Source organism: Microchirus variegatus (genome assembly GCF_963457635.1).
Source record: "Microchirus variegatus genome assembly, chromosome: 12".
NCBI classification, from domain to species: domain Eukaryota; kingdom Metazoa; phylum Chordata; class Actinopteri; order Pleuronectiformes; family Soleidae; genus Microchirus; species Microchirus variegatus.
This window is the reverse complement of record NC_139813.1, coordinates 18,437,487-18,449,609: the sequence shown is the minus strand read 5'-3', so window position 1 is coordinate 18,449,609 and position 12,123 is coordinate 18,437,487. Positions and strand designations below refer to the sequence as shown.

At 41.2% G+C, this 12,123-nt stretch overlaps 1 protein-coding gene across 1 annotated transcript in view; it reads left to right on the top strand.

The window, feature by feature from the left end:
* The window catches only part of utrn (utrophin), a gene marked incomplete at both ends in the record, with an annotated part of 145,607 nt that overhangs the window by 123,831 nt on the left and 9,653 nt on the right, over positions 1-12,123 (top strand). Inside the window, 5 exons of the mRNA XM_083898443.1 lie at positions 4,215-4,276; positions 5,071-5,145; positions 8,377-8,578; positions 10,166-10,251; positions 11,503-11,660. Coding sequence (XP_083754569.1) covers positions 4,215-4,276; positions 5,071-5,145; positions 8,377-8,578; positions 10,166-10,251; positions 11,503-11,660 — 583 coding nt within the window. The remainder of the gene's footprint in view (positions 1-4,214; positions 4,277-5,070; positions 5,146-8,376; positions 8,579-10,165; positions 10,252-11,502; positions 11,661-12,123) is intronic.

Here is a 12,123-nt window from a genome sequence, read left to right as displayed (position 1 = left end):
TTGTGCTGTAAAAGAATAATAATTTTGCACATGCATGCAAACCCACTCAATTTGCAGTTTGAAAAGGAAGAAGTCTAAATCCATCTATAATCACAGGTTGCATTCAGTGCTGTGACATACTTGGAGCACCCGCGACAGCCTTTGACACATTCATTTCCACAAAGCCCTCCTCGTCTTTCTTTTTCCCTTCTCCTCTCTCCTTTCTCTGGGGCTGACAAAGGGCCCATGATTAAAACTGCACCTTATCCAGCCCCTGCAGTGAGGAGTTCAGGCGACATATTGGGCAGGGGGAAATCAAATGGCTTCACATGAGCCTCACGCTGTCAACCTTACATGCTGTCCCATTTCACCATTTTTTGCCACTTGAATGGGTCTCGAGGGCTTTCTGAGTGGAACTATATCAAGACGGAAAGATCTGCAAAGATCAAGAGACAGAGGGGTTCCCTCCCCCTAATCCAAGGCTTTTCCACATTTGTATGAGTCTGTGTTTCTTGTTGAAAACAGTTGGTGCTCTTGCTGTCACTTAGCACATTTCACAGCCTTTTTTTAATATCTTAAAGGGGACATATTATGCAAAACAAAGCTTTTAATCATTTAAATCCTTATATTTGGGACTCTGGAGGTCCTATCAATCAGCAAAGTGTGAAAAAAGATGACTCACTCATGTTTTTGTGGTCCTCCTCGGTCTAAGTACAGGTGATGAATCACGCGCTGTTGACTTCCGCGCACATTGCGACGTCGTAATGCGCTAAATTCCTGGAATTGTTGTCTCGCGGAGATCCGCTTTGTCCGTAAAACATGCAAGAGTGCTCGTGAGGGCAACGGTATCGGAAAACCGGAAGTCCTCGAAAGTTCTATTCTTGGCTTCACAGTGCAGCACAGAGTTCTACACAAACTTCCAGCCTCAGAGGATTTATCTGTCCAGTGCATACATGTTATATATGATGGCAATGTGCCTGCTAGAGCCTGCAAATGATCACTTTTCCAAATGCTAACTGCTGTTAGCTCCCAGTAGCCTCTGTGGCTGATGCCATTTCCTGTCCTTTGTTTCATTTTACTTTTTTTTAAGGTGGACCTCAAGAGATACTACTAAACAGAGTGTTCTGAACAGGGCTGTTTTGGCAGGGTGATTGAACTGCTGTGGTGCTTCATGCTTATGGTATTTTGACCAAAGCATGTCACAGACATGTTCATTAGGACACCAGGGAACTAGGTTAACTTGGAGAAATAGGGTATACTATGATCCCTTTAACATCTGGCTTAAGAAGAAATCCAGAGCTATTTTAAGCAACAATTCCAAAGCAGAATACTGATGACCCTGGAAGGAAGGAGGTCAATATTTCAAGTGGTAAATGCAGAAGAGGTCTGACAGGCTGCTGTCAACGAAAGAAAAAAAAGACTTCCTTAAATCTTCCTCTTGCTTAGTCAGATATTTGACTAATTATACCTGTTTGGAGATCCAGATACGTCAGTAATCATTCATCTGCACGCTCATTATTATTCCTGGCAGTGTGTGAGTGTTTGACACTGACAAACTCCCAGCAGCACACAGAAGTGTTGGCTGGTTTGCAGCCAAACATTAGATGGGATAAATTCACCACTTGCCCAGGATGGGGTGGATGTATCCAAGAGGAATTTTGTTTACTGGCTTTCATAAGAGTGACGGGAAGATAGACGTTAGTTTCTAACAGTGGGAAAATATGTTTGTGCTTAATTACGGGGCAGCAAAGTAATTAGTAAAACTACTTCAACCTTCCTTTGGATGTAGCGCACGGAAATGGCAGTTCTACACAGGGAACGTCAAAAGGAAATGGCAATTATTTTTGAAAAGCTTAATTGCTATCATGGTGGTTCGTGTAAGGTCAAGCTTTTCACGTCCTCTCGTTTGGCTTCAGCTGCCAGCGCAGGAAGAAATCTCACAAATACAAGTTTATTGTCTTACTCGCAGAACCACAGTTGCTACATGCATTTCAGCCTTTTCTGCCCGCTGCAGTAGCCCCCTTCACCAATCTCAATTTCAGTTCTCAATTCATTCTCCAGATGCCTTTAAATGATGTTTATAAAGGAAAATGTCACACGCCTTACGCTCAGGCCCAAGAGACTATATCCCGTGGTGCTCTCGCTCACAGCCGGTCTGCTCCTGGAAACCAGGAAAATACCACTGCTTGTGTTTACAGGCTATTTCAACTGCCTATGTTTTCATTTTTGTAAAGAATGGGGTAGTATATCTTGTTTGGGGCGAAACATGCCAAAACAACAACAACAAAAAGAACAAACTATTCAGAAAATGTATGGATAAAGTAGTTGGATCAAGTGTAGGACGTGTTTACATTAACTTTAAAAGCTTCAGCTTTTCTGGAACTGCCTAAATTGATATAAATCAAAAAATGTAATAAAAGTCAGGGAGAAAACCAACCAAATGGCTGGTGTGAAAACAACCTTTGATTTAAATTTTCCTCACACTGTGCTGGGGTTAGTTGCTGTCTTTTCCTGCCATTTCATATTTTTTAATGTCGCTCCCCTCCGCCTGTGAATTTTTGCCTTTCTGAAGTGAAGCAGCTTTATAGTAAACGTGTGATCAGTTTGCTTTTCTTTCCTCCTTCAGAACAACAAAAGGATCGCTCAGCCATTACACGGGGAATGTGATGAGAGAAGCGCTGAGGACAGTTGAAACTGATAACTCAGTCGTCCTCATTATGGCATTCATGAGCTGTTGATAGAAGCACAGGCAGCCTGTCTAATCTCTCTGACACAAATGCTGCCTGCCTTGTGGTGTGCAGAACAAGAAAAGACAGTGTGTTTTGTTGTGATGGGATTTGACTGTTTCCCATCTTTGTACAAGCTTTATCTTGTCTGCGACTGGACTTCTCCAGGCTTGAATGGCGGAAATATTTGATGGCGATAGCTGGCGGCCAATCGTGACATGTGATCTTCTGGTTGTGCAAAGAAAATAGCAGATCCTTTGACGTGAATCAAAGTGTTTAATAGTCTTGCCACTTGGCAGCCATCTTGGTAATGCTCCCAGGCAGCTATTTTGGACTAACAAGACTTAGCTTCTATCGAAATTAAAGGGTAAAGAGCCATAAATTCACTTTAAAGTGTAGCCTGGACACAGCAGCTACACATGCGATATCAGCTGTCGTCGGTTGAAGAAAAGACCTCAAAATTAATTCAGATTTTGTTCTAAAATTATGTTTAAAATAAAAGCAACAAAAAGACCATGAGCCTTTCTACATAGAGTTAGCATGTCCTCCCCGTGTGTGTATGTTGTTCTCTAGTTTCCTCCTACAGTCTAAAAACATGCAGATTTGGGGATTAGGCAAATTGGACACTCAACATATTTCTCTTTGTGTCCTAGTTAGTTTTCCACAAAATAAAAGTGATAGTTCTAAAATTTCAATGGTGAATATGTGTTCCCCAATCTAAAGTGTTACCAAAAAGAATAATCAATTTATAATTCCGTAGAGGAGCGCAGGCTTCCTGACGTCTACTTTTTTCCCCTCCTGTATTTGCCTGTCACCTGAGTGTGAGGCAGCAGAAACCACAGGGGAGTTAATGAAGTTATATAAAAAAAAGAAAGAAAACTTCTAGAAATCTTCTCAAACATATACCACAGAGATCTGAGCGCAGCGTCTGACAGCCAGGTGCCTTTTTAAAACACACCTTCAAAGTCACATCACGGCTGGTGGAGCTCACACAGATGTTGTGACTGGCAGCTGCCCGGTGTGCGAGAAAAAGCCGTCGGGTTTTATTTGTTTCTTTGTTGTTGTTGTTCTGTTGGTTTTTGATTTGTTCATATTTTTTCATGCCTCTCTGTATTTGTGACACTTTTCTCTGTGAAGTCGTGGAGTTGAGACTTTCTGTTGAAAAGACAGATGCTGCGGTGATGAAAGAGGCGTGCTTGTACGTGTGTGTTTTCTTGTCGTTCTTACTCAGTGGTCTCAAGTTTTTGTGTGTGGATAATTTGTAGCCTCTGTCACCATTTCGGGAGCAACCAAGTCTGATAAAGTCATCAACAATGATACTCTTGTATTGTTGTTTTAGCTCTTCTATTCTGTCATTGCTTCAATGTGTATCTTCTCTTTCAAAGAACTTCTGTCCGTCGTCGTTTGCCTCTTTTTCTTCCTTCTGTGATAAACCTTGAACATGTTTTGTCAGCTCTGTATACATCTGTGCAGTCACATGATTCTCCCTTGTTGTGGTGTTGTTTTCAGTCATCAGACACAGACGACATGCTGGGACCATCCAAAGATGACGGAGCTTTACCAGTCACTGGGTAAGAAAGCACAGTCATCCATGATAATGCAGTCTTAAATATTCGTCACCACTCCAGTACAATGGAGTAGAATTTTAAGCATTTCAGTGGTAAAATGCTCCGATAATTACCTGTGTGCTCTGTGTGTCCTGAATCTAAAAATAGATGTTGCTGTTGAATTATTTAAATGTAATGTCCCTGTGCACCACAAGGTGTATTTGCTTCAGTTCTGCTGAGATTGAGACAATTGTTCAAATCTAGTCTGGTGAATAATCCAAAACTATCGGAATTCCCTGAAACTGATCATTCAGTTTCACAAAAGCAATTTGTGAACATCACTTCAACAATGATCGCACATTGTAACTTGCATGCTGTGATTCAATTAAACTGTTCTTCTGTTTAGGGATCATTTGTATCTACATTCATTTCTCACTTGCCCTTTTAAGTTTACACTCGACTAAAAATGACACCCCGATCACTTCCCTTTCTCTCGCTCTCTGCTTATATCCATATTCACGTCCGTCTCCTTGTGGGATGTTCTGTATGACTGGCCTTAATGAGCAGCTGGATAAGTAATAAGCTGTGGAACTTTGGGAGCGTTTGCCGTAGGCCCGCAGCTTAACAAATAGCACTTGACCCTACTGAGATTTAACTCGCCAACCTAATTATACGATTCACATTAGCAGCCCGTCCACGACGCTTCCCCTCGGTCTCCATCTCTGTAGACAATAACAGAGTCAGTTTTCACTGAAAACAGAGGTCCTGCTTGTATTGTTGTCCTGAATTTGTTGCTATGTTCTCTTCTGCCTGTGTAGGCGACTTGAACAATGTGAGATTCTCGGCATACAGGACAGCCATGAAGATACGGCGACTACAGAAAGCACTGTGTTGTAAGTCTCACACACACACACACACACACTAAATACCTAACCCTAAAACCAAGTCTTAACATGCAAAAAGCACTTCCAGGGGGTGATAGAGTGTGGGGACCAGCCAAAATGTCCTCACTTTAACGTTATGTCCTCACTGCCTATGGCCTCAGTCACACATATCATCCTGTGACAGATAGATACAAGCATTCGCCTCCTTTTATGTTATGTTATCTGATACCAGATGTGACACTTTTTCACAATTTGTTCCCTCCTATGTGGCTTGGATTTGGTTACATTTCCATTTAAAAATTATAACTGCGATTTTGGAAATTACATTAATATAAAACAGTGCATTTGTACATAACTTTTACTGCTAAAAAAGAGGTTGGCCCCAAGGAATCATCACATTATCAAATCTGGCCCCGTAAAAAGTCTATTTGGACACCACTGCCTTATGGTTTATTATACATTTTATGGTCCTCACAAAGATACCTTTGCAATAACACACACACAGATGTTTGTGCAGCTGTTCTTCTGAGGACATTGCATTGACTTCCATTCATTTGGACAGCCTGATCAAAGCGTTTCACTTAACCTTAACCTAACCACAATTCATATTTTAACCAGTTCCTCCGAAATGATGTTCTGTCTCATTAGGACCAGGTTTTTGATCGCTTTATGATGAGGTCAGTGTTTATGCAGCTACAGTTGTGGTCCACACTGCTTTTAAAGTATGTGTGCATCATACACTGATGATTTGAAGCTTTGCCAGATGTGATGCCAGAGGAGCAGAGGCGCAAGTCAAAGCTGTTTTGGCTCTTAAATTTGAAAACAGTGTCAGTGTTTGCGTGTTTGTGTGCATTATTTTTTTCACGCACAGCCACAGCTGGTGCTTGTGGTGAGCCTGTTGAGCAGAGCCTCATTTAGTGTGCACAGGTGGGATTTCTTTTTTGTCTGTCTGTGCGTTTTTTGTTTTTTCTCAACATGAGTGCTGCTGTTCCCTTTTTTATAATGGATGTTTTGATGAATCCAGCTATTTACAGACACACACACATACTGCAGGTGTATACAGACGCCCTTCCTTCCCTTGTGAGGTTTCCAACAGCACGACAGCAGCTACTTGGGAGCAGAACAGTGTAATAATGGTGACAAATGTGAACCATTATCCAGCTGTTGACACAGCTGCACACACTGCGAGCCTACACTGCTCATTTACACCCTGCTGTTTTGTTGAAGGTTTCCTTTTGTGTGCATGTATGAGACAAACAGATCAAATGTTCCTTGTGTGATGAAGGTGAGTGCACCGTTTAGATAGTGTTTGAATATTTCCGTTATTGTGTTTGTTGTTTATTTGTGAATGAGTGAGCGATTCAGGCATTTTAGATTACCTACCTCATATTGGCTCTCTGATTGAATGTGTGCGTTTGTGATGGGAATGCATTAGGCTGAGTGATTTCAACTTGGGGCAGTGCAATTTCATTTCGTCCGTTAGATTAAAGCAGTCCCCAAAACTGTTCACACACTCTCTATATGTGTGTGTGTGTGAGAGAGAGAGAGAATCTTGCACACAGCAAATGCATCAGTTGTTATTAGTTATTAGCCTAAATTTCAAGTGGAATTTCTGCTTGAAGACCTGAGTGTGCTGTGTCAGGGTGTAGCACACACACTCACACACACAATCCAGCAAACATAGGGATACTATAAAACGGCTAATTGGGTTAAGTCGGTGCCTGGGGGCTGGAGAAGCACAAATGAGCGTGCATGGCATTCTGCTAATGTGCCAGCCTCTCAGCTTCATATCTACATGTTTAGTTAGAGAAGGAAAGTTTTGCATTCTGACACACACACACACACACACACACACATACACACACACACACCTACCTCCACGCTGATACACTCCAGTAATTAGTTCTGTCTGGGGAACAGGGGGTAACATAAGGCAAGGAGCTGCAGAGGATGTGACAGTGACAGGGGCAAATGAAGCGATTTATGTGAGGGGAAGAGGTTACAGGGATTAGAGTTCTAGAAGAGGAAGGTGTGTTAAAGGAGGCTCAGAATCACCGAAAACCTCTAATCTGAAGAAATATGGTGTCATAAATATCCTGTAATTAGAAAATGTGCTCTAGTAGTGTGTTAAAATGATGTGGTACCATTTTTATCAGTAATAATAATCCATATACAGCACGGTTGTGATTAGGATCTGTTTTTTGTTTACCTGGAGTTGTTTACTTTCTGATAAAAACAGATGAGGTTAAAAGATAGACCTTCCTGTTTGACCTTGAATAAAACACTAATATTGAGTCCAGTCAGGATCTGGCGCTTCTCAATAAGTAGAAAATAAAACACTGTGTCCCAAAACATATGATTTATTTTTATTTAATTTGTTGTGCACAAAAACAGGTGAAATAATCTCACCCCACAGACTTCTACTTCTACTTATTTTAGGACTTTGTAACAGACTGAAAGACGTAGAATGGCTAGGTATCAAACTTCAGTATGTTGTGGTGTCTTCTGGGTAATAAACTTCCTCTGTATCCCCTAATATCAAGAATGTGGTGTCATTCAAATACAATTTTGTGACCTCCAGGTACGTCCACAGAAAAAGCTCATTCCCCAAAGTAAAAGAGAAAGATAGACTGTTTTGTTAAAATTGATTTGATAAAAATAGGATTATTAAAAAAAGGATCAGTCAGTTCTGAAATGTTCTGAAGTAACACTGACATTTATGTGAGTTTGTAAGGACTAAATATACTACAGAATAACTCCTGAAAGTGTTTTGTCTTTGTGTGTTTGTGTCTGTTTAAGTATCAGGATATTTTGTTTGATGGCGTGATATCAAAGGACTTGATTAGGCCGTATTGTAAAGTCTCGTCTTGTCTATTCTCTCTAACTTTAAAGACACATATATTATAAGAAGTAAGGGCTCGAGTTTAGAGGAGTATGATTGATATTTAACCAGTAAATTTGCCAGAGTGTAGCCTTACTTCCTCACATTTTCTCCTGTTTTTTTTCTGTTCAGATTTGTCTCCTATCAATATTTCACCACTATGATCTGTCTGCACTCAACAGCAGATTTGTTATGAACTGAAAATATCTTCAGTTTGGAAATGTCTCGATAAGTAGTCTGCCCCTGAAAACCCAATAAGCAACTTTTGTTCCGTCTCTTCCTTTAAACCTCTCCTCCTCATGCTGATTTCCCTCTCCATCTCCTCCCTCTAACTCTCTAATCCCCCTCTTCACCTGCAGTGGACTTGTTGGACCTCAACGTGGCACAGAACACCTTTGAGCAGCACAAACTCACCAACAACAACCAGCTGCTGTCGGTTCCCGACGTCATCAATTGCCTGACGTCCATCTACGACGGCCTGGAGCAGGAGCACAAGGACCTGGTCAACGTTCCACTGTGTGTGGACATGTGTCTCAACTGGCTGCTGAACGTTTATGACACGTACGTACACCATCTGCTTTGCTTCAGGACAGGATTATGCATCAATATGTTGCCGTCTCATCTTTTTTTTATACATATATATGTGTGTTTACAGATTTATGCGACAAGATGAAGTGCATTAATGTCCTAAATCACACAGGATGTTTTCCAAATCCATCTCTGGCCGTGCATAATGATTATGTTGCTGCATAATTTCACATTCATGCATATTCCGACACTGTCAACACACTATGTGCAGCGGAAAGAGTCCCAGTTGGCACGCTAATAGCTGTTACGCACCATTTGCTGGGAATAGACATAGACAAAAGGCACATGTGCAAATATACTCTGGCATTAACAGGACAAACCTTGTTATTCTTTGCATAATCACATGTTTATTCACACACTGTAAACCACCTTGCATATTGCGTCTGAACATTTATGTGTTTAATTAAAATCCAAGCAGCACTCTCATTTCCATAACAAAAGATAGTTATGGAACACAAATAAACAATTGAAAGGGATATTTTTTTGCTACTACTGTTGCATATAAATGAGGCGTTTGCTGAACCAAACATTAAAACAAACCTAAAGTAAGTAAACTCATCGGAATTATCTGCAGCTGGCTAACTATGTCATTATGTAGTTGTTGTTTTTTGTTATTAATAATACAATAACTCTCACTTTAACCCTTTACAGTTATTGAAATACTTGAAATTTATATTTTCAAGTGTTATTGGAGGATTAACAAGACATTTTCTGTTTTGTACCTTTATGTCTATGATGTCTGTGTCACCAAATATAGTTTGTAAAGGGTTAACTAGAGATAATTTCTGGGCTCCTTAGCTTATGACTTTAATAAGAGCTAATAAACCTCAAGTTCAACTAGTGTTAAGCATGTCAAGGTATAAAAAATACAACATTTATCTCATAAAAAACACTGAGTTTGCTGGAGGTAAAAACAAAAGTATACTGTGGGTATTTATCAGTTAAAATGTGAAAAAAAACTTAATTAGTTCATTAATCAGGCTGCATGCTCACCTGAAATGTACACTAGTGTCTATTTCCAAGCTCCATTGAGGAAGTTTGCCAAAGAGCACACTTACCAGTCCACGTCATCTCAAAGAAAATGTTGGTGAACTGACGAACCAAACCGATGATTGATCAGTACGAGCATGCATTCATCCTCCAAGCTGAGAGCAGGAGAATAACCCTGAGCATGAAACTTACTCTATTAAATCATGACTTCAAAGCAAGAAAATCCACCTTTTAGAGAGACTTAGTCAGAGCCCAGACGCGTGTAGAGGGATGAGTTGGCAGGAGCTATTTGTAAGGATTATTTTTTTTTGAGCTGAAGATTGTCTGAAAATCATCCTGAACAAAGAGTAGGTCAGATCCACAGGTACCAGACATTCTTAAAGACTTTCACCTGGTTATTAAATCCAAGGGTTCACTTACTATTCCCTCCAGCTCTTAAAGTCTTTAATGGTTGTATTCAACTACTCTCATCAATGAAGAAGAAAACATAACCTCTTCATCAGTGGACACTAAGAATAAATTAAAGTGTAATGACTCAGCAGAATCTTTGTGTGTGTGTGTGTTTTGCAGTGGCCGCAGTGGAAGGATCCGCGTCCTGTCCATGAGGATCGGGTTGCTTTCTCTCTCTAAGGGACACCTGGAGGAGAAATACAAATGTAAGTGCCAATGAGTGGGTAAGGTATCAGTGGGAAGGAATATAAACACTCCCCCTCCTCCCCTCCTCCTCCCTCTGCCTCCAGTACAGTCAGCGAGTCCATCCTATTCTGCTGTAATCCCAGCAGCATTAATCAGACTCGCATACGGCGAGCGAGAGCGCTGGAGAACGGGTCGTCTAATTGGATGAGAGACCTCCTACGCTTTTGCCCTGTTTATTATTTAATTTTCTATTCTTGATTTATTTTTCTGAGGATTATTCGGTGTGAATATAGGCTCGCTGCTCTGGGAGGAACCTCATTTTGGTTTCCCTTCTCCTTTTGTTTCTGCTGCTTTATCTCTCCACTTTCTCTCACTTCCTCTGCCTGTCACTGCTGACACCATTGCTCATCCATCTCACCGTGCCACTTTGTCTTACATCCTATCTTGCTTACTGCTTCTTCTGCTCCTTTCCTCCCCTCTTCCTCCTTCCCGTCCCCTCCCCTCCTCCCTTTCTCTTGCCCATGTCATGGACTCCCATTCCTGAGCCTATTCGTTCCACTGGCAATTTCTATTAGCCTGAGAATGGTATCAAGCATGGTTGATTGCGTCCCTACTTCTTGACTATTTTAAAGTCTCATTGTCTGTCACACCCATGCATAAAGCTACACAACACCACATACACACATACTCGTGCACACTTGACCAGGCATGGTCCCATTTGTGTATGTCAAATTTAATCTTGTAGTAGAAAGTAGAGAGTTGGCGATGTGGGGGTTGATCGGTCAGATGCTATGAAGTGTGCATGTGTGTGTGTGGAGTAAGGGGGTCACAGAGAGGCCCGCACACACATACACACACAGGCATCAGGACAAGGCCTCACACAGAGATCAAAGTCAGATGCAAGCAGAGCAGAAAGACCTGTCATGCCCTCTGTTTCACCCTCCTCTCTTTCTCCGCGGTTGCCTTTCTCTCTCCTCTTTTTTGCTCACTTGGTGCATGAGCCCTGGAAATGTTTCATAACTTCCTCTGAGATATAATATAAATAAGTTCTCTGTCCGTCTACTACTGGTCTGTTAGTCTTTACAAGGATGGGGTAGATAGATAAGAGAGAGAGATGAGAAAGATCTTTGCATACAAGAAGTGAGACAGGAAGATAAAAAAAAATACATCTTTTTCATGTGTCCTCTCTGCCACCCCTGCCTCCCACTCCTCTTTCTACCACTGCGTATATTTATATCCCCATCATATCTGCCGTTTCTTCCCCCTCTCAGACCTCTTCAGTCAGGTGGCGTCAGCAGGTGACACGTGTGACCAGAGGCAGCTGGGACTCCTGCTCCACGAGGCCATCCAGATCCCCAAGCAGCTTGGGGAGGTGGCCGCCTTCGGAGGCTCCAACATCGAACCCAGCGTCCGCAGCTGCTTCCAGCACGTACGTCAATCATATTCTCACTGAAAACGCAGTACATTAGGGCTAAACTGAACTTTGTTTTTTTATTATTATATTAAATATAAGTTGAGATGAAATCAGTCCATAGGGATTCAAACATGTCTGTGAGCTGAAGCTGTGTGAATCCCTGCTGGCTGTTTTATTTCAGCTGCATTGACCACAATATAGTGTCTATTTACACATTGAATTGATGGTATTGACAAAAAGATTCATTAATTCCTGTATATATCCCCCCGAGGAGTGATCAATTAATCCTCCATCCAACCCAGCTTTATTTATAGTGCACTTTTAAAAACAACACACTTGGCCAAAGTGCTGTGCAGTAACATAAAAATCAATAAAAGACAATAAAACACGAGCACATAAAAAGTCTAAAAAGCAACAACACACAAATAAATTAACCTTTTTGCATTCACGTTCCTACTATGTAATCCAGCCTGTTATT